This window comes from Osmerus mordax, chromosome 21 (assembly GCF_038355195.1).
Source record: "Osmerus mordax isolate fOsmMor3 chromosome 21, fOsmMor3.pri, whole genome shotgun sequence".
Classification (NCBI taxonomy): Eukaryota; Metazoa; Chordata; class Actinopteri; order Osmeriformes; family Osmeridae; genus Osmerus; species Osmerus mordax.
In genome coordinates this window covers 7,687,583-7,713,005 of record NC_090070.1, presented here as the reverse complement: position 1 = coordinate 7,713,005, position 25,423 = coordinate 7,687,583, and the positions used below count along the sequence as shown (strand labels likewise).

The 25,423-nt window shown below is 46.0% G+C and overlaps 3 protein-coding genes across 3 annotated transcripts; all 3 read left to right on the top strand.

The window, feature by feature from the left end:
• The first annotated feature begins 1,529 nt into the window (after positions 1-1,529).
• On the top strand, positions 1,530-5,664 carry s1pr5b (sphingosine-1-phosphate receptor 5b). Its single transcript, XM_067258887.1, has 2 exons — positions 1,530-1,605; positions 2,699-5,664. Exon 2 carries the CDS (start codon positions 2,977-2,979, stop codon positions 4,189-4,191), a length of 1,215 nt encoding a protein of 404 aa, XP_067114988.1. The 5' UTR covers positions 1,530-1,605; positions 2,699-2,976; the 3' UTR covers positions 4,192-5,664.
• A 2,361-nt stretch (positions 5,665-8,025) lies between these two features.
• On the top strand, positions 8,026-16,727 carry keap1b (kelch-like ECH-associated protein 1b). Its single transcript, XM_067258886.1, has 7 exons — positions 8,026-8,165; positions 10,464-11,724; positions 12,773-13,018; positions 14,043-14,719; positions 15,324-15,529; positions 16,010-16,186; positions 16,475-16,727. The coding sequence occupies exons 2-7, from the start codon at positions 11,419-11,421 to the stop codon at positions 16,717-16,719; spliced, it is 1,857 nt and encodes a 618-aa protein (XP_067114987.1). The 5' UTR covers positions 8,026-8,165; positions 10,464-11,418; the 3' UTR covers positions 16,720-16,727.
• A 4,305-nt stretch (positions 16,728-21,032) lies between these two features.
• Positions 21,033-24,354, top strand: si:zfos-323e3.4 (volume-regulated anion channel subunit LRRC8E). Its single transcript, XM_067259694.1, has one exon. It carries the CDS (start codon positions 21,221-21,223, stop codon positions 23,240-23,242), a length of 2,022 nt encoding a protein of 673 aa, XP_067115795.1. The 5' UTR covers positions 21,033-21,220; the 3' UTR covers positions 23,243-24,354.
• The last annotated feature ends 1,069 nt before the right edge of the window (positions 24,355-25,423 follow it).

Below are 25,423 nucleotides of genomic sequence, written 5' to 3'. Positions count from 1 at the left end.
GTGACTTTTTAGCATACAACTGTTTTGAGGTGACAATGGTAAGAATTCTAATGTCCAATGCAGAAGCGCTACAGAGGGTGCATAAAAGCATGTTGGAACCATTGTTACTTTGAGAGACGCCTATAGCTTGGTACCAAGCTTGGTATCCATCTCTGCAGACATGAAAGAGTACTAGACAGTACTCTAGTACTAGTACTTGCTGTGTGAAGCCCTAACGATCCCCTCGTGTACAAATGATGTGCTTTGGTTAAATCCCCACCACCCCCTTTCATTCGAACTGTGCCTGTTTAATCGAGGAGGAGAGAACAATGTTGTAACAGCAACATTTGACCAGGATTCCTAACTGTCAGACAGGTGTTGGACGAAGTGGTCATTTGAATGATCTGCGGTCCAACGTATGTTATCACTCTCTTTTCATCCTGGAGCACTTGTTTAGACAGGGCTCTGTGTTTCATGTGGTATCGGAGGAGTATGTGTGTGTCTGTGTGTGTGTGTGTGTCTGTGCGATTGTGTGCACAACTGTGTGTGTGATTGACTGTGTGTGTGGGGGGGGGCGGGGGGGGGGCGGTTGGGTGTGTTTGTGTGTGTGTCAAAGTCTCTAATTCTGTACACGGTCTGCCAGCGTTGGTTAGAAGCCCTGAAGGGGAGGAGGAAGATGCGTCAGACATGTTTCAACCTGTTATACCTCTTAGATCAGGGCAATTCACTTGCTACATAAACCGTGTGAAACTGCCGTGGCTCATTAATCATTATGAAGGTAGTAGCAAAGCTAACGTTGTCTCACCATAATATGTAATACAATGCCACTATTACTTAGAAGATATTTATCAATAAACCTCACAACAGCAGACCATATGTAAAAAGGAAATGCATGTCTCCACCAATGACAAGGAGAACATTTCCTACTCTGTAAGAGCAAGACTTTTATCCTGCCAGGTCCTATTTTTTTAATTGTGATGTAGGTCTCAGAATGTTGGATTATAGCTTGATCCAGGTCTTTGAGGGGATGATAGCTGAAGAGGCATATGTAATCAGAGTATCTCACTACATTGGTTTCTGTACTGTACATTTGGCATCATGCTGCCATTAAGGAGAGAGAATGTCTTTGTTAGGATATCTAGGACATGAATATATGGTAGGCTACCAGCTTGTGTTTGTGAACATGAAATTTGCGCAGAGGGACTGTAATGTGGAAGGGTACGTTGAGATGTATGGAAGTATGGAGTTCAGCAGGCATGTTCATTTTGTCAGTCATTATCTACAGTACAATGCATGACAGGGTGAGAAAGAGAGAGTGAGAGAGAGAGGGTGATTTGGAGAAAACACTGACAGATACATGTGCGACAGACAGAGAGAGAGCCAAAAGAATAAGAAAAAGAATAAGAGAGAGAGAGAGAGAGAGAGAGAGAGAGAGAGAGAGAGAGAGAGAGAGAGAGAGAGAGAGAGAGAGAGAGAGAGAGAGAGAGATTGGGCTAAGTCCAACCCCTTGCCAGTTTCAAGTCAGGTCCTGCACTCTGCCTTGTCAGTCTGCCTGTCAGTGTCGTTAGAGAAGATCTCGCAAAACAGATGATTGGTTGGATATAGACAGGATAGAAATTATCAAAGGTTTGTACAAATGTTTCCTTTACGCTCACATGTATGCTGAAAAGTTTATGAAACTTGTTTGCCGTTGAAACACCATACAGGGATGCCGTGCGTGTTCTCGTTCTTAAGTTTCTCATGCAGCAGTTTACGATGTATTTAACATATGTTTATAAAAAAGATAGCGGTAGATTTTAAAGTGAATATGAGAGAATATTTTTGGAAACCTGTATGGCTATTTAATTTAACTTCTAAAGAATACAAAAATGGCGAAATCAGCCTCCCCCAGTTGGGATCGCTGAGATGAATTGCAGACCGTGGGAACCAATTGCGGCAATTAATGTTCCCATAGATATGGTACATTTTCAAATATATGCTATTCAACGATAATACCCGACATATGTAATTAGTTTTTTTCCTGTTTTTTTTTATTATTATGAAAGCAGAACAAAAGTTGCCGCGTTGCTATTGTGTGTAGAATGTTTCAGAACATTATTTTCCAACATCCGTCAGCTAAAGATTGAACGTGGTTTTTGGACCATTAGTTCAATGTTAATGCATGACAAGAACCTGCTCTATCAATGGGATCATTAAAATGCACGACAAGACTCAAAAGAATGAAAGCCCAATCTAACATCCAACATCAAATACATGCATCAATGTGATCGCTCTGGTTTCTATTGCATTTAGATCCGTGGTTATTTACATAGCTCCACAGATGATCAAAATAACGCCCGCTTTTTGTAAGTGCATGCTTGTCTGCACCAATTAAACCTCACATTGACTGTGTCATTAGGAAGCGGGCACGTGTGTCAAATTCACGCATTGATTGTCTTAGTTTTATCCTGATTAACATTAAATTACGCTGTACTCACTTAAGGTAGGTTAGGGTGTGCTTGATAGTATGACACATTGAAACATAATTATTTGTATACTCCTGTGCTCACTCTAATAATGTGACTAAGTGGTTGAGTGTTCATATTTTTTGTGATAAATATTTCAGATAGGATCAAAAACTACGACACTTAAACCCCATTTAAAATTACAATTTCCACACTGATTCCATTATTTGTGTTATCTCTGACTCTTGCCATCTGCCTTATGTTTTAATTTTCAGAATTTGGAACACTTCATTCAGAGCGCAAGAGCAACTCCTAGTGGTGAGAGTAATAATATTTCTCAGCACTGAAAGCCAATCGACAGCTGTGTCACTGCCATGTCACGCAAAGCATTGGATTTCATCAAATCTATTCATCTGCGGAGCCACGAGAGAAGCCAGCCAATGTTCAGGTAACCTCTTCAACAGTTTCAGCCGCACCGTTTCGACTCGCATTGACCTTCAGCAGAGGCATGAAAAGGACTTTGTGCTCATAACCAAATCAAAACCACAACAACATGGAGGCCTCCCGCGCTGCCTATGCATGGGCTTCCCCTACCACCGCCGTCACCACCCCCACCACCTCCTCCGCCACGAGCCTCCTCCAGTTCTTCTCGGAGTACCAGGACAATGCAGTCATCGTCGAACACTACAACTACACCGGCAAGCTCCAGGGCGACCGTTACCGCGAGGGCCTGAAGCCCGAGGGCATCGCCTTCCTGGTGGTCTGCCTCCTCATCGTCCTGGAGAACGCCGTGGTTCTCCTGGCCATCTGGCGGAACAAGAAGTTCCACCTGCCTATGTATTATTTACTAGGGAACCTGACTCTGTCCGACCTCTTGGCTGGGATCACTTACATGGCCAACATCGTCATGTCAGGACCCAACACACTCAAGCTGACGCCGCTGCTATGGTTCCTGAGAGAGGGCGGGGTTTTCATCACGCTCGCCGCCTCCGTCATCAGCTTACTAGCCATCGCCATTGAGCGCCACGTGACCATGGTGACCATGCGGCCTTACCACGGGGCGAAGAGGGGCCGCATGCTGGCGCTGATCGGGGCGAGCTGGGCTCTGGCGGGACTGCTCGGGGTTCTCCCCATCCTGGGTTGGAACTGCATCCACAGCTTGGACCAGTGCTCCACCGTCCTCCCGCTGTACGCCAAAAGCTACATCCTGGTGTGCGTGACGGCGTTCAGCCTCATCCTGCTGGCCATCGTGGTCCTGTACGTGCGCGTCTTCCGCATCGTGCGCACCAACACCCAGCGCGCCGGCACGGGCAGCCTGAGGAAAGGCCTGGCGCGGAAGTCCCAGAAGTACCTGGCTCTCCTCAAGACGGTCACCATCGTCCTCTGCGTCTTCATCGCCTGCTGGCTGCCGCTCTTCCTCCTCCTGCTCCTCGACTTCTTCTGCGCCGCCCGCGCCTGCCGCCTGCTCCTCAAGGCCGACTACTTCCTGGGGGTGGCCATGGTCAACTCGCTCCTCAACCCCATCATCTACACGCTGACCAGTAAGGACATGCGCAGGGCCATCCTCCGTCTGCTGTGCGGACCCTGCCTGATGACCAAGGACGGCCAGGTGAAGAAGCTGGGCATTCCTTTCCTGGAGTGTAGCTTCAGTAAGACGGAGGTAGCCTCTCACAGGGTGGAAGGTCTCGAGACGACCATCTCCTCTGGGAACATCATCACTACGCCCTCCCCCATCAAAGCCCTCTACCCCAAGCTCTTCAAGGCTTGAGGACATCCCTCGGATAAAGGGGATGCCACTACCCACTGAGGAGCAGACATGAGAAGGGCTAGCAGGAGTTAGAAAAGCAACAGAGTCTTACAAAGACAGTTGGAGTTGGGGTATGGTCTATCTCAAAAACCACAGATGTGAAGACATTGTGTAAGGAGAAAATCCACTTAAACACAGCAAAGGGTTCTGTGGTTGTGACTCACATTGCATGGAAGAGACTCAAATGTGAATGAAGCAACTTTCTTGTACAGACACAAAGCTCCTACAAAACTGCAATGAATTGCACTAAAGAAACTGTTATGAGTTTACATTGACAGTGGTCTTAGGAATGAGCTATAGGTAGATTTGTTCCTTAGTTTTTAAAACATTGTGCGACTGAAGTCAATGCAAATGGAACCTTCCACACAAGTTTGTTTAGTGGTCATAGCGATTGTGTTTCGCTTTTCCCCTCAAATGTTTTTCACAGAACTGGGTCACCGAAAGCTGAACTCACACGAACCCCCCTGCTATATGTCTGTGCCACAGACTCTGTGGGTACCTGGACTTCGCTGGCTCGAAGGTCTGCGTTGTACCACACGCGCGTGCTGAAAACCGGTCCCATGGCACATCAGTGTGCCTAAATAGGGCAGACAGACAAAGAAGGAGAAAAAGAATGTTGTTGATGCTTTTATGCTCAGCCGTGAGAACTTTCAGCTAAAACCCAACATTCTGTAGGTGGGAGAATGTTCATCTGTAGATTTGGGGGATTCAGGGGGAGAACGTACCTCCACCACTGTTTTCGAAGTGCAGGTTGCACAGTAATGTCAGCTTGGTGCTGTTCAGAATGGAACGTTTGTGTGGTTGTGGTTTCTAGGTTGTGATTAATTATCTGAAATGTCACAACACCCACCAGAACAAAACAACTAGAACAAGCAGGTTGTCATGAGATAAAGTATGGTGATATGTTGGGCTCATCGGCAAATGTAGCCATCATTCATTTTTGCTTGGAAGGTTTTCCTTCAGTTATGATGTTAAGTAATGATTAAAAGTAAGTAATGGCAAATACGTCATGCCACAGCTACAATGTCATTGCATTTGCATTCGCTGACAGCAGAAGCAAAGAATAGATCAGTTGAGAGACTTGTCATCTAGCAATTATAAAGTTACTGTAGCAGTCACTCCATGTACGAGAATGTATATGCCATCTACGAAACAAGAACACCAGACCCAGTTGTGTCCGATAAAAGGTTCCAAACTCAATCTACTCATAAGGATTTCCCTATGTTGTTTGTGTGTGTACTTGAATGGGTCTCTCCACTTGAAATGGATGTGGCATTTATCACTTAAAATATGTATTTTCTCTTTAATGTAGCCTCCTCTTATGACTGAGAAGGTGCTCTATTTTGTATTGTACAGTGTTAAATGTATTTTTGTATTTCTGAATAACTTCATACAATCTCTATAAATTATATGCATTTTGTATCAAAGCGTTTTCTATCATCAGTATAACAATAAAAGGTTTTCTGTAAAAGTGTGTTCACTTTGCCTTGTACAAGTCTGTGTGTATGTGAGACGTATGTGTGTGTGTGTACCTCCACATACATGTACACCCTAATCAATGCATAAGAGTGGGCCTAAGTATGCACTTTCCATGATAAGGAAAGTTGAGAAAAGTGGAAGACTGTTTCTTTGAGGAATGCTACAGGAAACAAACCCTTCCACCACATCTGTTAATGAAATTGCCCTAGATTCTGCAGTCTTCACGCGCTTCAAATGTTTCGGAGCTCCTGTCCTGAACAAAGAACCTCTTCTTCAAAGCTGCACATCCGTGACCCATCCTCTTCCTGAGTCTGTCAACCTGTGCATCAGTAATAAATAGGGAAAGGTCGTTTCAACATGGTGACCCACAAGCCATGCTTGTTAACGCTTCAAAGGTCAATTTGAGACTGTGTGTTAGCGTTTGTCATGCTCTCTTGAGTCATGTTTCTCGGTCCTAAACTCCTATACTCCTTTCAAAAACTCCTAAATGGAAGCATTGTGTGCGTTTATGACTTTTTCAAAAGATAAGACATCAAGATTTGTACATAAATCATAATGAGTCCATTCGATTTGTCACCTGAGGATCCAAGACACTGCAATAAGTTTGGTTGTGGTGTGTCTTAAAAACACTTTCAGATTAACAGTTTATACAGCATCGCATTCAGGCGTGTAGGTGTTATGTCATGATATATTAAATTAGTTGACTGTACATGCAAAATGACATCAGTCAGGTTCTGTATACATAAAGTCTTGATGCAAGAGAACAATGTTGGCTGCTCCTCATCCCATTCAAAGAGAAGCTTTGGTTCGAGCCCATTCACAGCCACGGTTTAACACAGGAAATTCATCATGTTTCTAAAGCCTGTATGTTATTGTACAGTGGCGCTGGCCCTCCTAACAATCAGGAAACATATGGCACAGATGTCAGTTGATACAAACCTGTTTCCATATTGACATATGAAAGTGACTCCCCATGACGTGCATTTTCCATTTTTGAACACAGGGATGTGTGACAGTTTTGATAGCATCTACAGATGTCTGCGTGTGTCTGTGTATTTTTACGCCATTATTTGTACTATATGTGACACTGGATTCGTGATAGTTTCTGACAAAGTTCAAAGGTTCGAACCTTCCTTGGATTCCCTCCAGGAGCCAAATAATACAACTGAGGCAGAAGCTATAGCAGGATTAACAAGAACGAGAATGGAGACAAGTCAGTTCGAGCATGTCCAAGAATACCCTTGCTATTGCTCAAGGGTTACACAGTAGGATGATATGGGAGAATAGGCATGTGGAATGAAATTCTAATTAGGGCTGAATCCCTTTTCGACCCCTGAGGTGTCAGGATATCAAGCATTACTCACTTGAAGAAGAGTGATGGTTTATGAAGACTTATCCTATTGTTTATCAAAAGGAATGTTTTTTATTGCCTGTAAATGTTCCCCTTGTGGGTTTAACACTCAGTCTAGATTAAAACCCCTGCATATCGCTAAAAAGGGTTTATAGACGCCCTCTGGATATTGCCTGTTAAACTGATCGACGTGAATAATAATTTTAGTTGTGTGCACCTTGCGCTCACAACGTTTATGGGAATTATTTTTAGCAGGTTGCTTTGTTTCTAATTCAAATTTGTCTTTGAGCACCACCATGTGGCGTTATTATAGAATCATTTTTTTGTGTGCATTACGTAGTTTGCTTTGGAGAATCGTTTGGTGTGTCAGCACCTGGAATTGCAAAGTGTCACTTTACCTTGATAAATTGACATTTTAGGCATTCTTAGCATACATATTTCAGCAGGAAACCAGGGCATATGCTACAAGGTAAGAGAAGGAGGTTTGTTGCATGGCAAAATCATATTTTTAATGTTTTTGAATGATCTTTAGACAAGGATGCTGGTAGAACAATAACAACACATTTTGGTCTGGCAATATCAATATGAGATAAATAAATAAAACGATATTAAGGTTATGTCATATTTATGTTCTGCCTTTCTTTCACCCATATTAATCATTCCATTTTGACAGTGCACATTTTATATATAACTATAGGTTCACTCCAGGTCATTTGGTTTACTCTGCAGAATCACATTTACTGTTGAATCTGTGGCAAGTAGGATCTTTCATATGTCTAAAATAATGGACTATTTTTAAATACCGACAATGCTCTTATTTTTAACATATTTGATTGACAGCAGGCCAACAGCTTTGGGCACGTTGCCTATAAGAAGAGCCGTTCTCTTCCTTCATTTTAAGGACTCCTCCTTTGTAAAAGTCCTCTCCCGCTGGGTGATATTAACCACTCATTCGTGCCTATGGAGCCAAACCATGTCGTCTTCAGGCCAGCTCTTATTTTGACATCGAGACGAGACTCATACAATGCTTAGTCATGGTGAGTTACAGCTTTCCACCGATCCTGTGTGGTGTTCAGACAGCGACAGAAGAACGGACTGGAGCTTTGTGAGTTTCGCTTCTGTAAATGTATAGCTGGTTTTAAATGTAATTAATGTGCTGTTTTACTAATTGTCCAGTTAATCCGCGACATAACCTTTATTGAAAGGAATAAAGCCCAAAGGCTACTGAGCCCGCTTTGTCAACATTTTGTTCTCGATCGACTCCAAACCACTTAGCCTACCATATGCGACGCCAGTTTTTGCTATCTAAACGGTCGCTGTCAATTTGCTGTTAATAATCGATTTGATATTTGTTTGACGTAACCTACGATAAAACGGCACTGCTTTTCGCCTTTTCGAGTATTGTATAATTGCTATGCATGTTGCATGCCAATACTTGTTAAGTACGGGTTTTGGAACCAATACATCAAATAATGCATAGTCTATTGGATTCGAGAAGTAATCAGCCATTGGGCGATATCTGGAATTGGCTGGATGTGATAAACTGCGAATCCAGCTCATTCTCGGTTTACATAAGGACTGGTCTCACTTCTGGGTCATGTTTTGGTACAGACAGTTCCATTGTCGCTCCCCACCTCTACAGATTTAAGAGCAAACTAACAGCCACTGATGAGGGCACTCTGCGTAGGGTAAATAACCTAACCTAGCGTAAATGGGGTGCACAGAAAGTTAATGGATGTAGAATATTTAGTCTTTGAAGAGAATGGAAAGTCGCGTGTCGGTTTTAGTCTACGATGCTGCCGTTTCATGTGAACATGTATAAAACAATGCAGTGAGAGTTTGGCTCGATAAGCGCAACTCTTGAGCAAAAGCGGGGAGCAGAGATTTGTGTCTAAGAGTTGTCTATGTCCGTTTTAAACTGCAGCAAGACAGGGCTATCTTTATTTTCACACGTCGGATAGGAACAAGGTTTTCATCACAGCGTGTACAGTAACATCAACATTTGGCGCGGAAAAAGTATGCTATCAACTTTAGACCGGGGATTTTAGGCCCGCAAGTTGGCAATTGTCTCCATGAGTGAGCGGATACAGTACACTGTAAATAGTCTTCGAGTTGAGCAACATGTTTTTCCCAGAAATGTTTTTTCCCCCAGAAACTTGGAAGTGTTAAGTCTATCATAGAAAAGAAAGAAGAGGTTACAGGACACAATATTGCAACATTGCCCCATGTGTGTATGATTAGCCTACGTTTTCTTATATCAAAGGTGACTGTGGTGTCGAGATGGATTCAAGCTGAACACCTTTTTTTTTGGTTTCACTTTTGTGAATATTATAGGGTATACGACCTACTATTTGAATAATAAAGTACTATCACTCGCTGGAGCAATTCAGTCTGTTTTCTTATCAGAACTTCGGGTAATGATTATATGCACAATGTACAGGTCCTGTTATATAACTCGGAATATCTGCTGTAAAAAAAATTGTTGCTCAGTTACTGTGTTAGGTGAGGCAGTAGTGACTGTTACTTTGCTGAGAGACACACACAGAGAGACTAGTCTTAAAGCCTAAGGAATAACACCGACATGGTTAATCAGCTTTTGTTGATGTTGCTATTTTCTGTGTGTATGCCATGCGCGTGTGTCTGTGCAGTGGGAGTTGTTCTGGCTGTAGTGCATACCGTATTGCTTTCCTTCCTCCTTCCAAGTCACAGGACAGGGACGAAACACTCGCCATGCTGACCCGTTAGAAATACTCTCCTAATTTAAGTCACCCCGTCTTTCACTGACTGCGTCACTTGTGCCACAGTCTCGGCTATCTCTTTCACCCTGCCCACATTCCCGTGTGAGTTGGGTATCGGGGGGTGACTCTCAACTCCATGAATAATGCCGGAGCCTTGTTCATAACAACGCATAGCTCACAGCCCCTTGCACATTTGAAAGAAGTGGATAGGCTTTCGTAAGTCCTGGGACATTATCTGCGTGTTTCCCCGTGCTTACGAGCAATTCAAACCTCTCATCGTAACAGTAAAAACGTGCATAGTAATTGTTGTTGCGATCTGGAAAGGTGAAAGGTCACGATGCCCTCGAGCAGATTCACAGTGACTAAGAGAAAACCCGGCGATGAGGATTCACAGCCTGGGTGTGACAGTTGGATGAACGCACAGTATCCGTTTCTTAGTGGACTTTTGAACCAACTGAATGCTTTGAGTTGTTCCAGAACTTTCCCCCTTGCTGACTCACAGGTCTTCCATGGAACTTAGTCACAGGACACATCTGAAATGAGCTGTGAAGAGCCTGTAGTCTCGGCGCACCTGTATGCCCGCCTGTACCGTTATGTCAAGAATATATGATTACATAACCTTTTGTTTAAGCCCCTCTCTTTTTGTCTCTGTTTTTGTGTTGCAGGTACTCAGCTAATCCTACTGCTTTCCGTTAAACGCACCAGTGCAAACTGGTTCCAAAGCTTCCAAAATTCCAAAGCTGGAAGTGACTTCTAGGAAATCCAGCATAGCGACCCTGCCTCATTCCTTCGGACCTCTTGCGAAACCTCCCTCGAATGCGGCTTCTCTCTCAGCAGAGTTTATTCCCGTCTCCTCTCAGATCTTGGCAAAGCCGGAGCCTAAAAGAAGTCTTAATTAATACTGCTATTAAAATGCGGTACTAAATTTTATTCCCCCCCACCCGCTCCTTCAAGCAGAAAATCAATATGTCATTTTAACCTGCCATTGCATATTCCTTACTAGCTGAAACGTGTCCCTGTGGATACCGAACCTAATTCCTCTGAACGACTGATCAGTGTTTTTTTTTTTTTTACACATCTGACTGCTTCAGGTTTTTCCCCTGTTGCTAAAGTAAACACTTGTGGTCAAACAAACTAACTATATGATTTCCTAAGGTCCTGTCACACCTGCTCTATTATTCCTGCCCAGAAGACCTCGGTACCTTTTCATTTCTGTTGTTCTCCTTTGCACGGTTTTCCCGATTTCATAAGACGAAGGTTTGCCCTTAGACAGAGCAAGGGGGGCAGCGGAAATTCCGAAACACAAAACAATTTAATGATGCAGTAAATCCAATTGCAGCTCTGGCCATGTTGTAGCACACAAACAACCATGACTGGCAGTTAACACCACAGGTTTTTTTACCGTTGACTTTTGAACCCCAATGTTACACCATGGCTGGACTTGTGAGATAAGTTGGACTCCAAACAAAAACACCTTGGACTTTCATAGCTTTATCATCGTTTTTTTTGGTTAGTTTGAACCTTTTCCCCCTACATTTGCCCTTTGCCACCCGGCGAGCAAGGATATGCCTGTCAATTCGACCCGCGGTTGTTGAGGACGCGCAAACGGGAGAAGGGGAAATGACGGAGAGCATGACCGAGTGCAAGGCGCTGGTAACGCCGTCGACGCGCAACGGCCACCGGGTCTTCAGCTACACGCTGGAGAGCCACACGGCGGCCGCCTTCGCCATCATGAACGAGCTGCGGACGGACGGGCAGCTGTGCGACGTGACGCTGCACGTGCGCTACAACGACCTGGACGCCGTGGACTTCGTGGCCCACAAGGTGGTGCTGGCCTCGTCCTCGCCCGTGTTCCGCGCCATGTTCACCAACGGGCTGAAGGAGTGCGGGATGGAGGTGGTGCCCATCGAGGGGATCCACCCTCGGGTGAGTTCTCTGCTCGCTCCGCCGCTCTCGACACGTATGAAAACAACAAAAAAAACACAATAGTAAGACAAGAATAATAACAACAACAAGAATAATCGTAAAAAAAAGAAAAGGGGAAAAGGGACAGTGATGGTGTGCTAGCCAGGAGCTGGGTGCCAAGGTGAAGGGCTCCGAGCCAAGTACAATAGAACAGCTAGATGGAGTAGAGAACTGAAGTCGGCAGGCCCCCAGCCCTTTCTCCTCATTAGAACAAGGAGCCACATGTGACTGTTGGGAAGATATGGCGTCTGTTCGATATGATTATAGAGTAAGTTCAACATAGGAACTTTAAAGGCCATTAAGTGGTCGGTAGAGAGGATAATAGAGAGGATAATTCAATACTCCAATTCAATAATCAAAAAAAGAGGAAGGCCGTTTGCCTCATTGTAAGCGAGTCGTTTACACACCGGGGGAGGGGGGACTGTTAATGATTCGACTGTGTGCTTGATAAATGGACTTGAATTATCAGTTTGACCTCATTAATCAAGCATTTGCACTGGGCTGCAAGTTTTTTTGCTCAGATGGGCTGGAGCGGTAGCCAACATGCACGTGCACACACATACACACACACACACACACTTCCCTCTGACTCAGCAGATTGGGATCTGCGCCTTAGTGTTCCCCCCCCCACCCTCACACACACACACAGCGTGTTGGCGTGCTAACCACCCTACTTTGACTAATGAATGTGTGATCACTGCTCCAACTGCCAACTGATAAGGCCTACCTCGGTGATGAACTGTAGTGGAGTACCCCAGAACTGGTTCACTAAATCAGATGACCTGGTTCAATCAGTTTTATGATCAGAACAGAGTCCCCTCTTTTTAACAAATGTAATGGGCAGATCAACGCCTCCTCTGTATCTTTTGTTCTCTTATCGGTCTCAGATTTCCATATCTCTCTCTTTTCCACTTCATCCTCCCTCTCTCACCCTACTTTCCCCCCTCCTATTTCCTCGCCGTCTACCCTCCACTCAACCGTCCTGCCTTTGCCCACGCCCTTTCACCAGGTGATGGAACGGCTGATCGAGTTTGCCTACACCGCCAGCATCTCCGTGGGGGAGAAGTGTGTGATCCATGTGATGAACGGCGCGGTCATGTACCAGATCGACAGCGTGGTCAAGGCCTGCTGCGACTTCCTGGTCCAGCAGTTGGACCCCAGCAACGCCATCGGCATCGCCAACTTCGCCGAGCAGATCGGCTGCACCGAGCTGCACCAGAAAGCCCGCGAGTACATCTACATGAACTTCAGCCAGGTCGGTGAAGCGCGCGCCTGTACGCCGTGACGAGTAGACGGGGCTAGCTCGTGTGACGCGTAGACGGGGCTAGCTCGTGTGACGCGTAGACGGGGCTAGCTCGTGTGACGCGTAGACGGGGCTAGCTCGTGTGACGCGCAGGAACGGCGCAACGTGTTCCCCTTTGCTGTCGGCCTCGGGTCCGAATAACTTCCTCCGCCTCAAAGTTCCTTTCAAAGTCGGCGGGGACGGATCGTCCCATCTTCTCGTCCAGTAGGGTTTTTTAGAAGGAGGCCGTAAAGCGTAAAAGTTGAAAGGAGTGAGGAGTGTCCACGTTTCATCAAATTAAGTGAGCCTGTGGTGAGCTCTCTGATAGTGGTTTGGCTAAACTGCTACCTAACCACCCCCTGTTTTTGATTCTTAACACGGGCACAATGAGACGCTTAGTCAGGGGAACAAATGAGTAAAGGCCAGATGCAATGCCCTTGCTGTCTTTGTTTGACATGAAGGATGAATCGATCTTGTTCCTGAAACTCACCGTCGAAACTAATCTTTGTGTGTTATCACTGTAACCCACTGCTGGCCTATTGCAGTGTTATAAAGATTAGCCTGTGACACTCCATAATCAGTCTCTAAGTTGACTCACCGTATTTGGTCAAGTCCTGCCAAATAGCACTCATGCCAGGGGTGAAAGCTGCAAGTCATCAAGTTTCAGTCGTTCTACTAAACCTTCTTCTATAAAGAAGGTTTAGTCTGTCTTTTCCTCTCGGAGCTTTGGTGTTCAGTGACATGGTGTTTGTGCGCTGCGGTGTTTGTTCGGTGAGTCATGGTGGTGAAGGTGTGTAGGCCGCTGTGGGTTTGTGTTTTCTGTCTCAGGCTCGCATATCTTTCCCGTTAGTCAGACTGAAATGAGTCATCAGGGAAGGCCTTGAAATGTCACTGATAAGATTTCCCAAAGAGAGCACGCAGCAGTCTGTAAACAAGCTGGTTGATCCGAGTGCCAACACCAAAATATATATCTTTTTTTGACGTTTCTGACCCCTAGGTGGCGACGCAGGAGGAGTTCTTCAACCTGTCCCACTGCCAGCTGGTGACCCTCATCAGCCGCGACGAGCTCAACGTCCGCTGCGAGTCCGAGGTCTTCCAGGCCTGCGTGGCGTGGGTGCGCTACGACCAAGAAAACCGCAAGCCTTTCGTCCAGGCGCTGCTCCAGGCGGTCCGCTGCCACTCCCTCACCCCCCACTTCCTCCAGGCCCAGCTGCAGTCCCTGGAGTGGGACCCGCAGTGCAAGGACTACCTGGCCCAGATCTTCCAGGACCTCACCCTCCACAAGCCCACCAAACTCATCCCCTGCCGGACCCCCAAGGTCCCCCAGCTCATCTACACGGCCGGGGGCTACTTCCGCCAGTCGCTCAGCTACCTGGAGGCCTACAACCCCTGCACGGGGGCCTGGCTGAGGCTGGCCGACCTCCAGGTGCCCCGGAGCGGCCTGGCGGCCTGCGTGATCAGCGGGCTGTGCTACGCCGTCGGGGGGAGGAACAACGCCCCCGACGGGAACATGGACTCCAACACCTTGGACTGCTACAACCCCATGAACAACCGCTGGCTGCCGTGCGCCCCCATGAGCGTGCCGCGCAACCGCATCGGGGTGGGCGTGATCGACCGGATGATCTACGCGGTGGGTGGGTCCCACGGGTGCTACCATCACAACAGCGTGGAGAGGTGAGCGAAGGGGGGGGGGAGGGGGGGGGGGGGAAATCAGGTGGTTTCGGTGAAGGAGGCGGAGTTGCTGCTCGACATGTGTCCTTTGTTTACGTTCGGGAAGGGTGGTTGTTTTCTTTTCAGTACCTTCCAGCATCTATAGTGCCAGTAAATCTCTTCATAAGGTTTAATGCCACAATAAGATTGGTTTTGTATTTGGAAGTGCATTGTGTAGTAGCTTTTCTTTTCTTCTTGGGAACAATCAAGTAGTTTGAGACGTTGAACTACAGTTACCTGTCCGAGGTACAGCCAACCATTGTTACAATGCCACCCTCGTTTTATTTGAGGAAGTACATTTCAAATTATCTGGGAAGTAAGATTGCAGTACACAACAGGCCGCAGTACACCAACATACACCAGGAAGAAGCTTCTCTGAATGAAATCATCGCTTGTTCCCCACACACCCACAGACGCTTTGAATTGTTACAGAAGTGCATGTAATGGATAGGATACAGGATAAACCAGTCTGTATGGAACAGGGCTGATGAGTGTTTCTAAAAAAACCCACCATGACTATCCTCCCATTCACTGAACGAGTGCGTGTGCTACCCCCCACCCCCCGCAGATATGACCCCGACAGAGACCAGTGGAACCTGGTGGCCCCCATGCTGACGCGGCGCATCGGCGTGGGCGTGGCCGTCATCAACCGGCTGCTGTACGCCGTCGGGGGCTTCGACGGGACCAACCGTCTCAGCTCGTCGGAATGCTACAACCCCGAGAGGGACGAGTGGAACACCAAGGCCTCCATGAACACCGTGCGCTCCGGAGCAGGTGAGGGGGAGGGAGGGAGGAGGAGAGGGGGAGGGAGGGGGTGGGGAGGGGGACGCGTCAGACCGCCGGGCCTCCTGTCTGAGCCGAGTCCACGTGACGTCTAACCGATCGTACGCTCTAGACCAGTGGTTCTCCACCCTGGTCCTCAAGTACCCCACTGCTCTAGACTAGAGAACAGACCAGCTAAACGGGTAACCAGGCAGGCTGCTGTAGACATCACTCGTCATGTCAGTGGCAGCGCTGTCATCACTCTCATTTGAAGTTCCTGGTACACATGCGTACAGAAGGTGTGACTCGAGAGTCATAGGCCCCCAAGTTCACGACAGACTATGTCCTGTGGAACTGTGACTGCAGGAATAAGACACCAATGTGTAAATTGCTAAATAAATGTCATTTACTGCCAACTCACTGTACAGTCACCTCTGTGCAGCGTGACCCCTGAACTCCATAACGACCCCCATTCCTCTCCCCCCTCCCCAGGCGTTTGCGCCCTGGGGAACCGCATTTACGTGATGGGCGGCTATGACGGCACCAACCAGCTGAACACGGTGGAGCGCTACGACGTGGAGACGGACACCTGGACCTTCGCCGCCTCCATGAGGCACCGCCGGAGCGCTCTGGGCGTCACCACGCTGCACGGACGCATCTACGTCCTGGGTCGGTGTCTGGCGGCGGTACTCTGTGTTGTCGGTGGGGTAGAGGGTAGTGGGCAGGCAACTGTTTTGCTCCCAGGCCGAACGGAAATGTGGAGACTTATTCAATCGGCCGTCAAAAATAAGTTGCCTTTGTTAGAAATCTCGTTTCTAATGTAAAGAAATCCTCTACTTCCCTGTATGACACGTAACACTATTTATAACTCCTATCATGTGACATGTAACTATATTTAGCCTCAGCCCTGCAACGATCTGAAGACATTGCACTGAGCTGTTCTTCCCGTGTCCACAGGCGGCTACGACGGGGACACCTTCCTGGACAGCGTGGAATGCTACGAGCCCGAGACGGACACGTGGTCCGAGGTGACGCGCATGACGTCGGGGAGGAGCGGCGTGGGTGTGGCCGTCACCATGGAGCCCTGCCAAAAAGAGTGCCAGGTGCCCAATAGTAACTGCGGCGCCTCGTCTTCCTACTCGTGCGGGGACTCCTCTCATCACATGACGAGGCACGGCGGGTCCTTCGGAAAGGGGACTTGAGTCTGAAAACTGGGGGGGGGGGGGGGGGGGGCAACACTGCCCTCTCCCCCAAGGCTTTCATACGAAAGTAACCCCTTGCAGAGATCTCAATAAATTTATGATTAGTTTCTGATTCGAGAGCGTTTGATTCACTCTGCTCCGACTCGCATGTTCAGGCGTAGAAATAGCCATGTTCAATCTATTTCTACGCTACTCGCCTCCGACTGGAGCAACATCCCCTTTTGGACCAATGTCTCCCAGGTTCAACCAATGGGAGAGAAGGGCTGAATATTCAAAAGGCCACTGACAAAGCATCCAGGGGTTCTTTTTTTTTTTTCTACTTCAAGACCAGCCTGTGCAGACCAACCAAATCTAAGGGGGGCATGGGGGGGGGGGAGGGGGGTGGGGGGGGTTGAAAACAGTTACGCATTTGTCAGTATCAGAAACCTGGGAGGATTTCCACAATGCAAAAAGTGCCATTAGCATGTCTCTGGGCATGACCTTTTTATCATCAGTATACGTAACTCCTGTGCGATACCGTAAGAGAGAAGACACAAAATGGTGGCACTTGGACGCTCGCGGGCTGGTGATGTGCTTTTACAGTAGTTTACAGTCCTTGTCCTATTCTCCCCTTCCTTAGCCCCAACTCATAGCTCATGTAGAAACACCCGCTCCATCGTCCGAACATCCCCTAACCCCTGGCTACTCGGTTGCTAAGTGGTTATCAAAGCATTTGATTGGTGTTATCACCATGGCAAATACATTGGCCTGTTATAAGCCAATGGTCACGTTTGCCTATCCGATCTGTTTATATCTACAGTACCTGGAAATGGCTTAAGGGGATAGGATCACACCATTAATTGGAGCATATAGAACCTTGGCGAGTCCAGTTAACCATGAAGATGACAAATGTGTCAATAAGCATGGCAACACTACACATAGTCAAATCTCAGAACTCTCCCTGCTGTTACCATTGTGTTTTACATGCATCCTGCCTTTCCCCAGATCACAAGTGACCATTATTATCCTGTAGAGTATTTTTGGAGGATGAAATGGCGAGAACTAATCTGTGTAAGGAAATGTATTTGTAAACAGTGGTTTAAGCTACAAGATTTTTTTCTTTCTTTTTTTTGTTTTTAATAAGGTTTTGTACATTTGTACATGATATTCCACAGGATTCTTGTACAGAATTCAAGAGCTCAGTTTTCTATTTATTTTGTTCCGGTCCTCCTTGTCTTGTCATTTGTTTCAACTGACTACATCTTTGTACTGAAATTGAACTCTTGTTATTTTGTGTCTTGCTAACCAGCATGCGTTGTAATTGGGGATGCCTATGAATGCTACATTTAAAAGTTTGTAAAAAATTTACTTAAGTTTCAAAGGGACTTATTTTCTCGTCTGTAGTTTGAAATGAAAAAATAATAGGATATTTAAAGACTGCTTTGTACATTTTTCAGCCAACAATGCCTGTACAAAAATACACATTGTATATTAATAAAGTTTATGTTTATTGTACTGCCATGTTGTCTTTTTTCTCAATTGTGACATGTTGCATAACCAGATCCTTTCTTTTTATTTTTTATTTCGCTTTTTTTGGAGCCAATAAATCATTCACACATCAAGCATGGCTTAAAGGTCCCATGACATTAACATTTCACTTTAGGAGGTTATTTAACATTAATGAGTTCCCCTAGCCTGCCTTTGGTCCCCAAGTGGCTAGTAATTTTGATAGGTGTAAACCAAGCCCTGGGTATTCTTCTCCGCCTTTGAGAAAATAAAAGCTCAAATGCTCCGATTTGAAAATGTTCCTCTAATGTCGTCATTTCTTTGCTTTGCCCGCCCAGAGAATTTGGCCTGCTAAGGAGAAAATGAGCTATGACCATGCTAACAGGATATTGTTTTTTCCTCGAGAGACATAGCTTGCAAACGAGTTAGCCCCGCCTCTCTCCTCAGCATTTAAAGCTACAGACACAGAAAGGGCACCTGCCAAAGCTCATTGTGGGACTGCTCGTAATGGCTGTACTTCTGCACCAAGGCTGAATTTCAGGAAAGAGACTTCAGATCCAGTATTAGGGGACCACTAAGGCCTATATAAAAGCATCCAAACACAACATGCCATGGGACCTTTAACTTCATATTTAACTATCAGTTTGAGAAGCTTGGTTGAGCGGCATATCCTATGTGCATTTGATTTGTGTAGCATTAGAATAGCCACTAGATGGCGCAAAAGGCTCAGAATTATGTCTCGCTTGTTCATAATATTGACACTGACAGTTCGACTCAAGTACAAATGTTGATCTAGTGCAAATGTCCCTGTTTCCTAAACCCCATTACTGCTAACTGTATACTTTAATCTACATTACAATGTTTTTATATTGGCATGTTTCAAATGTTAAGACTACTATTAGGCCTGTTGTAAACCCGTTTTAATATATTAGGCTATCCATAACAGCTGCTGTTGACACTTTGCATAAAGTTGATGAATCCGGCAATGGAATGTGAACTGGCTTGTTCAAGCTAACAGTAGGAACTGTTCCACAGCTTCTGCCAGCTTGTCTGTAGGCCACACCACACAGGTATATCTATTGACAACTTAGGACTAATTCATCACATTTGTACTTCATTCACCGGGTCCGGTAGCCTTTAGCCGGCATAATCAGTATTCAGATAAGGGACGATTGCGCGCACACGTAGTTTGGTAGGCTATTTGTTTTCTGAGGGGATAGGTGTGGACTACTGAGCTGCGCAAGTTAGTAGGATAGTTGTTCATAAGAACAACTACCCCCCCCCCCCCTCACCCTCCCCCCCCCCCGGCGTCGCACAAACTTGCTTCAAAGAATGGATTTACGCTCCTAGCACTTTTTAAGAAAGTTCGGGGACTTCAGATGCAGCAAGAGCGCAGGTAATTTCGCGCCTTTAAGATTACTTTTGGATGTTTACATGTGCATATGCTTCACAGGTTACATCTATCAGAGGTCCATATGCTTTCATTTACCATAGGCTATAGCTTAAGCCTACTGTATGTAAAATTCGTGACCCTAACGTAAAAATTAAAGAAATAGGCTAGCCTACATGGTTTCACAATCGCTACTCATATATTCTTGCAGGATTTATTGGCATATGTCTGTTTATGATTAAATATTTTATAACATAGGGATACATGTGTCACGAGTAAGTCGTATTTCCTCAAAGACAATTGGGGCAAAGAAAACACTTAACATAGGCCAATAGCCTACATAAATAAAACCTATGTCAAAAATTATTTGCACTTAATTTAGGCGTTCTTAGCTCATATGACAGACAGCCTAAAATAACAGAGAAACATGAAAGAGAATGAATAAGTCTATTGTGAAATGTTTCAGCGCACCTCCAATGTTGGCTGACCCAACACGCTATTAGATTACCTCAACTGTATGGCCTGTTCAACGGGGTCCTTTCTTTTTGTTTGGTCGGTTAAACTGGTTCATCCACTTTGTTTTATAGTATCTGCCAACAAGCAATTGCCTTCTACTGTACGTGCATTCTCCCTCTCTTTCTCACTGGAATACAGGGTTCAGGATGATCCCAGTGACTGAGTTCAGGAACTTTGCCTCAGATCAGAATCCCCGCTATCGGGTTCTAAAGCCATGGTGGGATGTGTTTTCAGAGTACCTGTGCATTTCCATGCTCATGATTGGAGTCTTTGGATGTACCTTACAGGTGAGGCGAAATCTCAGCAACAAATTATAATTTCTAGTTTTACTAGATTGTGATACTATGTGTGAATGCCACAAATAGAATAAAGCAAATATTGAACCAATATTTTTGTTGCACGTTCACATTCTCAGAACAGTTGCATATGCAGGCAAAGAGCACATGGGATATACCCAGTGAAACTGTTGCAACAATAAGTGTAGCACATTTACAGGGTCAAATGTTTACCTTAAATGTGTAACTTTAAAAGTATAGTACACATTTTACCTTAAATACCTTATACTTTAACTAATATAAAATATTTGTCCTTCATGACAACCTTCAGGTCTAAATCTTGAATCCCATACCACAATGTTCTTATCTAACCTCCACGTTAGAGTAAACAGTAACAATGTAACCTCAATGAACCAGCCTTAATCCAAAATTGGCCCAAACCCCAAACACTAGTTGAGTATTTAAGATGTTGTCTTGCCTGCCCGAGTTCAACAGAGTGTCAACCAAAACAGAAATGTGATATAACGGTGATATCATATCTGACAACCTCTCCCTCTTTTGCCCATAGCTTACACAGGAGAAGATCTCCTGCCTCCCCAGCCACTTGTCCAGCCCTACCCCTGAGGCCATTGACTGTAGCTATATCCGTGGGTACCGGGAGAATGAGACCCAGGAGCACACTCACGTCGCACCCCACAGCGCTATCATCCGCGAGGTATCTGGACGCAAGAACAACCTGGATATTCACCAGTACGTCTTCGTCAATCACTACTGCTACGAGCGGGCAGTCCACTGGTATGGCAAGTACTTCCCTTACCTGGTGGTCATCCACACCATGATCTTCATGGTGGCCAGCAGCTTCTGGTTCAAGTTCCCTGGGACATCGTCCAAGATCGAGCTCTTCGTCACCATCCTCGGGAAGTGTTTCGACTCGCCCTGGACCACCCGAGCGCTCAGCGAGGTGTCGGAGGAGCGCGGCGAGGAGAACATGGTCATCTGGAGGAAGAACACCATGTCAAAGTCACCCGACAAGTCGTTGACGGAGGAGGAGACAGTGGGGCTTCTTCAACGGTCTTCCTCGGTGAAATCCAACCCAGAGAAGGTTAACCCGGAACCACAACCAGACGCTTCTCTGCTAGACAAGAAGGAAGGGGAGCAGGCCAAGGCTCTGTTTGAGAAGGTCAAGAAGTTCAGGACTCACGTGGAAGAGGCAGACCTCCTTTACTTGATGTATGTGCTTCAGACGTCCATCAAGGTCTTCCAGTTTCTCTTGATCACCATCTATAGCGCTGTCCTGGTGCCCAACATCGAGATAATAGTTCAGTGCTTGGTTCCTCCAGATTTGACTGGATTTGATATCTTCTGCTGTAACCACAATAAAGCCCATATCTTTTCCAAGCTAGCCTACTGCTATATCTGCTTCGTCGGTGTCTACGGACTTCTATGCATCTATAAGCTCTATTGGCTCTTCCATCGACCCCTTAAGGAGTACTCTTTTGAACATGTCAGACTAGAGACGGGCATCAACGACATTCCGGACGTGAAAAACGACTTTGCGTTCCTGTTGCACCTCAGCGATCAATATGATGCCCTTTACTCCAAACGCTTTGCTGTCTTTCTATCAGAAGTCAGCGAAAGCCGGCTTCGCCAGGTCAACCTCAACCATGAGTGGACTGCCAAGAAGCTCCGCACCCGTCTTGCCCGGAACGCGAGCAACCGTCTTGAACTCCACCTCTTAATGCTACCGGGGCTTCCGGAAACTATTTTCGAGGTTGCCGAGGTGGAATCCCTGAAACTCGAACTCTTGACAAATGTCACTATTTCCTCCAATGTGGTTCAGTTAGGTAATCTCCAGGAGCTAGCACTGATCCACTGTCCTGCTAAGCTCCAGTTAACCGCCCTGAACCACCTGAAGGAGCAACTGAAGGTTCTCCGACTGGCCATTGAGAGTCTGGAGCAGGTGCCCATGTGGATGTACACCCTCCAGAGCCTGGAGGAGCTGCACCTGAGTGGACCCCTGACCAACGAGGTCTCCCGCAGCGCCTCGCTCGATTCCCTCCGAGAGCTCAAAGCTCTTCGAGTCCTCACCTTCCGCAGCCACCTCATCAAGATCCCGCCCAGTGTGGCGGACGTGGCGTCGCAGCTCCACAAGCTCGCCATCTACAACGAAGGCTGCAGACTCCAAGCCTTCAGCAGTCTAAAGAAACTGAACAACCTGGCCTCCTTGGAGCTGGTGGCCTGCGAGCTTGAGCGCATCCCCAGCGCTGTATTCAGCCTGTCCTGCCTGCAGGAGCTGGACCTGAGGGAGAACAAGCTGACCACCGTCGAGGAGATCCTCAGCCTGCAGCATTGCCGACGCCTCGTGACACTGCGCCTTTGGCACAACAGCATCAGCTACATACCCGAGCACATCAGCAAGCTGCGCTCCCTCGAGGTGCTGGATGTCAGCTGGAACAAGCTCTACAAGGTGCCCTCCAGGCTCTTCTACTGTACCAAGCTCAGGCACCTAGACCTCTCCCACAACCAGCTCACCTCCCTCCCCCCCGAAGTGGGCATCCTCCAGAGCCTACAGTACCTCTCAGCGTCTTTTAACTCCCTAGAGTCCCTTCCAGAAGAACTCTTCTCCTGCAAAAGGCTTAAGACCTTGGCCTTGGGAAATAATCGCCTGCACTCTCTGAGTCCCAGGGTGGCCAACTTGGCCCAGCTTGTTCGCCTGGAGCTCAAAGGAAATCGCCTGGAGTCTTTGCCCCAGGAGATTGGAGACTGCCCATTACTCAAGCTCATTGCAGTGGTGGTTGAAGAAAACTTAGTTGATTTGCTACCCTCAGATATACGAAGTAGGATGACTAACAGTTGAGGGATGGACAGGATGGATTGAAAGTAAATGCTGACATTGGGTGGTGTGTGGAATACTGTGTTCCTCTTCTTGGTTTTTGAAGACTTCCAAACCAGAAGGACAAATGGGATGAAGCAACATCAAAGACATTTATAGTATGAGAGGAGAAGTGAAGAACTGTACTTAAGAAGGGCTTTCTTAAATCCTTTTGGCACATCAGCAGAACAATCTTAAGCAAAAAAAGAAACATTGCAACCTCCGTTAACTATAACACTTTGATCATTGTTAAAACAACACTACTGTCTGGGTTTTTCAAATACGTGTGGTACAATACACTGAAACAGAATATGTTTAACAGGCCTGACAACACAGGTCATTAACCTTTTATGAAATCAAAAGGACAGAGTGACGTGGAGAGGATCCCAGATATGGACACAGAAGTACATTTGGATTCAGTATTGTCTTGTCGTCCTTAGCTATGCCATTTGTAATATTAGAGGAATCCTATTTCTGAGTGCCTTCTGGATGGATCATTATCAACTTCTAACAAAGGCTGGAAGACAAGACTAAAACATGCTGTTGAACAGGTTTTTAGCTGAAAGCTATCCAAATAATTATCTTTGGTGTTCGACCACTTGACATGTCTGTTAACTTAGGGTCATTACTTTTATTAGCATGAAACTTGACTGCAACTTGACCAAATTCGAATTAGAGAATAGTACAACATTATTGTGTCCTTTCTGTAGTATTGTATCACATTAATAACTGTGGCTTGTCACAGCTGACACGTCAATCACATATTAAGCAATACAGACTGATATCATCACATGAAACTTCCTTATTCCTTTCTTTTTGCAGTGGCATTGTTTTTTACTACCTCATCTGCAAAGCAGTCAACCAGTGATACTACAGACTAACTGAAAAGGGCTTGATTTCCAGACAATGCTTGCTACCACTACTATCAGTAATAATGTTTTAGAACAAGATGAGTCCATTTGACAGTTTTTGAGGTCCAACTTTGTACTTTTCAACAGCAGTAGGATCACTGTCGATAGTGATAAAGAAACAGCACAGCAGTATACCTGTCTTGTGTGTGTGTGTATACATGTCTAAGTATGTGGGTGTATGGCTGCATTTTTTTGAAACACAGGATCCTTCATGCAAAGTTTTGTTTTCATTCTGTTCATTTGATATGTTCTAAATGCAAATCCTGTGATTCACGTGTGTTGTAGAAATATTTGCCTGGCTGTCATCCGCCCCCACACACCCACGCATAGAGCCATCACAAATTTGCTGCCATTGTGTTCCTCCTCTCTCTACAGCAACAGGCACAGTAGAACTTGAGGGTGGAGTCTTGTCCTGACTTGTGTCTCCATAACAAGGGATTACATCTGTTGTATAAAGGACGTATCCCTTTCATACCCAAAGGCACACAGGCCTGGCCTTAACACATGCACACACCATTAGGAAACCTACCCAAACGAGAATCTAAAAGTGAGGGGGAAACTGAAATAGGGTGGAGCAAGGGAGGAACAGGGAGAGAGTGAGTGGAAATTTCCTAAGGTGCACAGCCGGGTCTGTCACACCAGTGCGCGTGGCCGCGGTATGCACGCACACACAGGCATTCCTCTCTCTGGCAATCATTGCCTCTCCTCTCCCTTTTAGTCTGTCTTAGTGTCAGTTTCAGGGTGGCAATTGGGTTCACTCCAAGCATTACAGGAATAGGAATCGACGTAACTCAATCAGGAAGTGATAATGAAGACATTAGGCTACATAAACTCTATGCTACATAGTTCTTTTTCAATTGGTCCAAAGAGATTTAGGGTATTTAGAGGGGTACCATCTTATCCATTACTCTAATTGTCCCTTGGAAGTGCAGAGAACTGCACTTCCAACTTTATGCATTGACTTGAGTCAATGCATAAACTTGAGACAGGCTTCCTTTCGGGGTTATAGCTAATGGACTTTCGTGATTCTGAAGTGAATTGATAAGAGCTTTTTAAGTCTGGGATTTTGTATCCACTGTTCTCTTGGGTTCCCTGATGCGACTCACTAGTTAGTTTATAAATCAAAGAGTGACATAAGACCCACGGGCACCCACTGGTTTCATGACCCCCCCAAGTCCCTTCCCTTTAAACTTTTAGAGAAACATTCATTCAAAAGAGTGGGGTTAATATATCCATTAAATTACTTCTGAAGGGT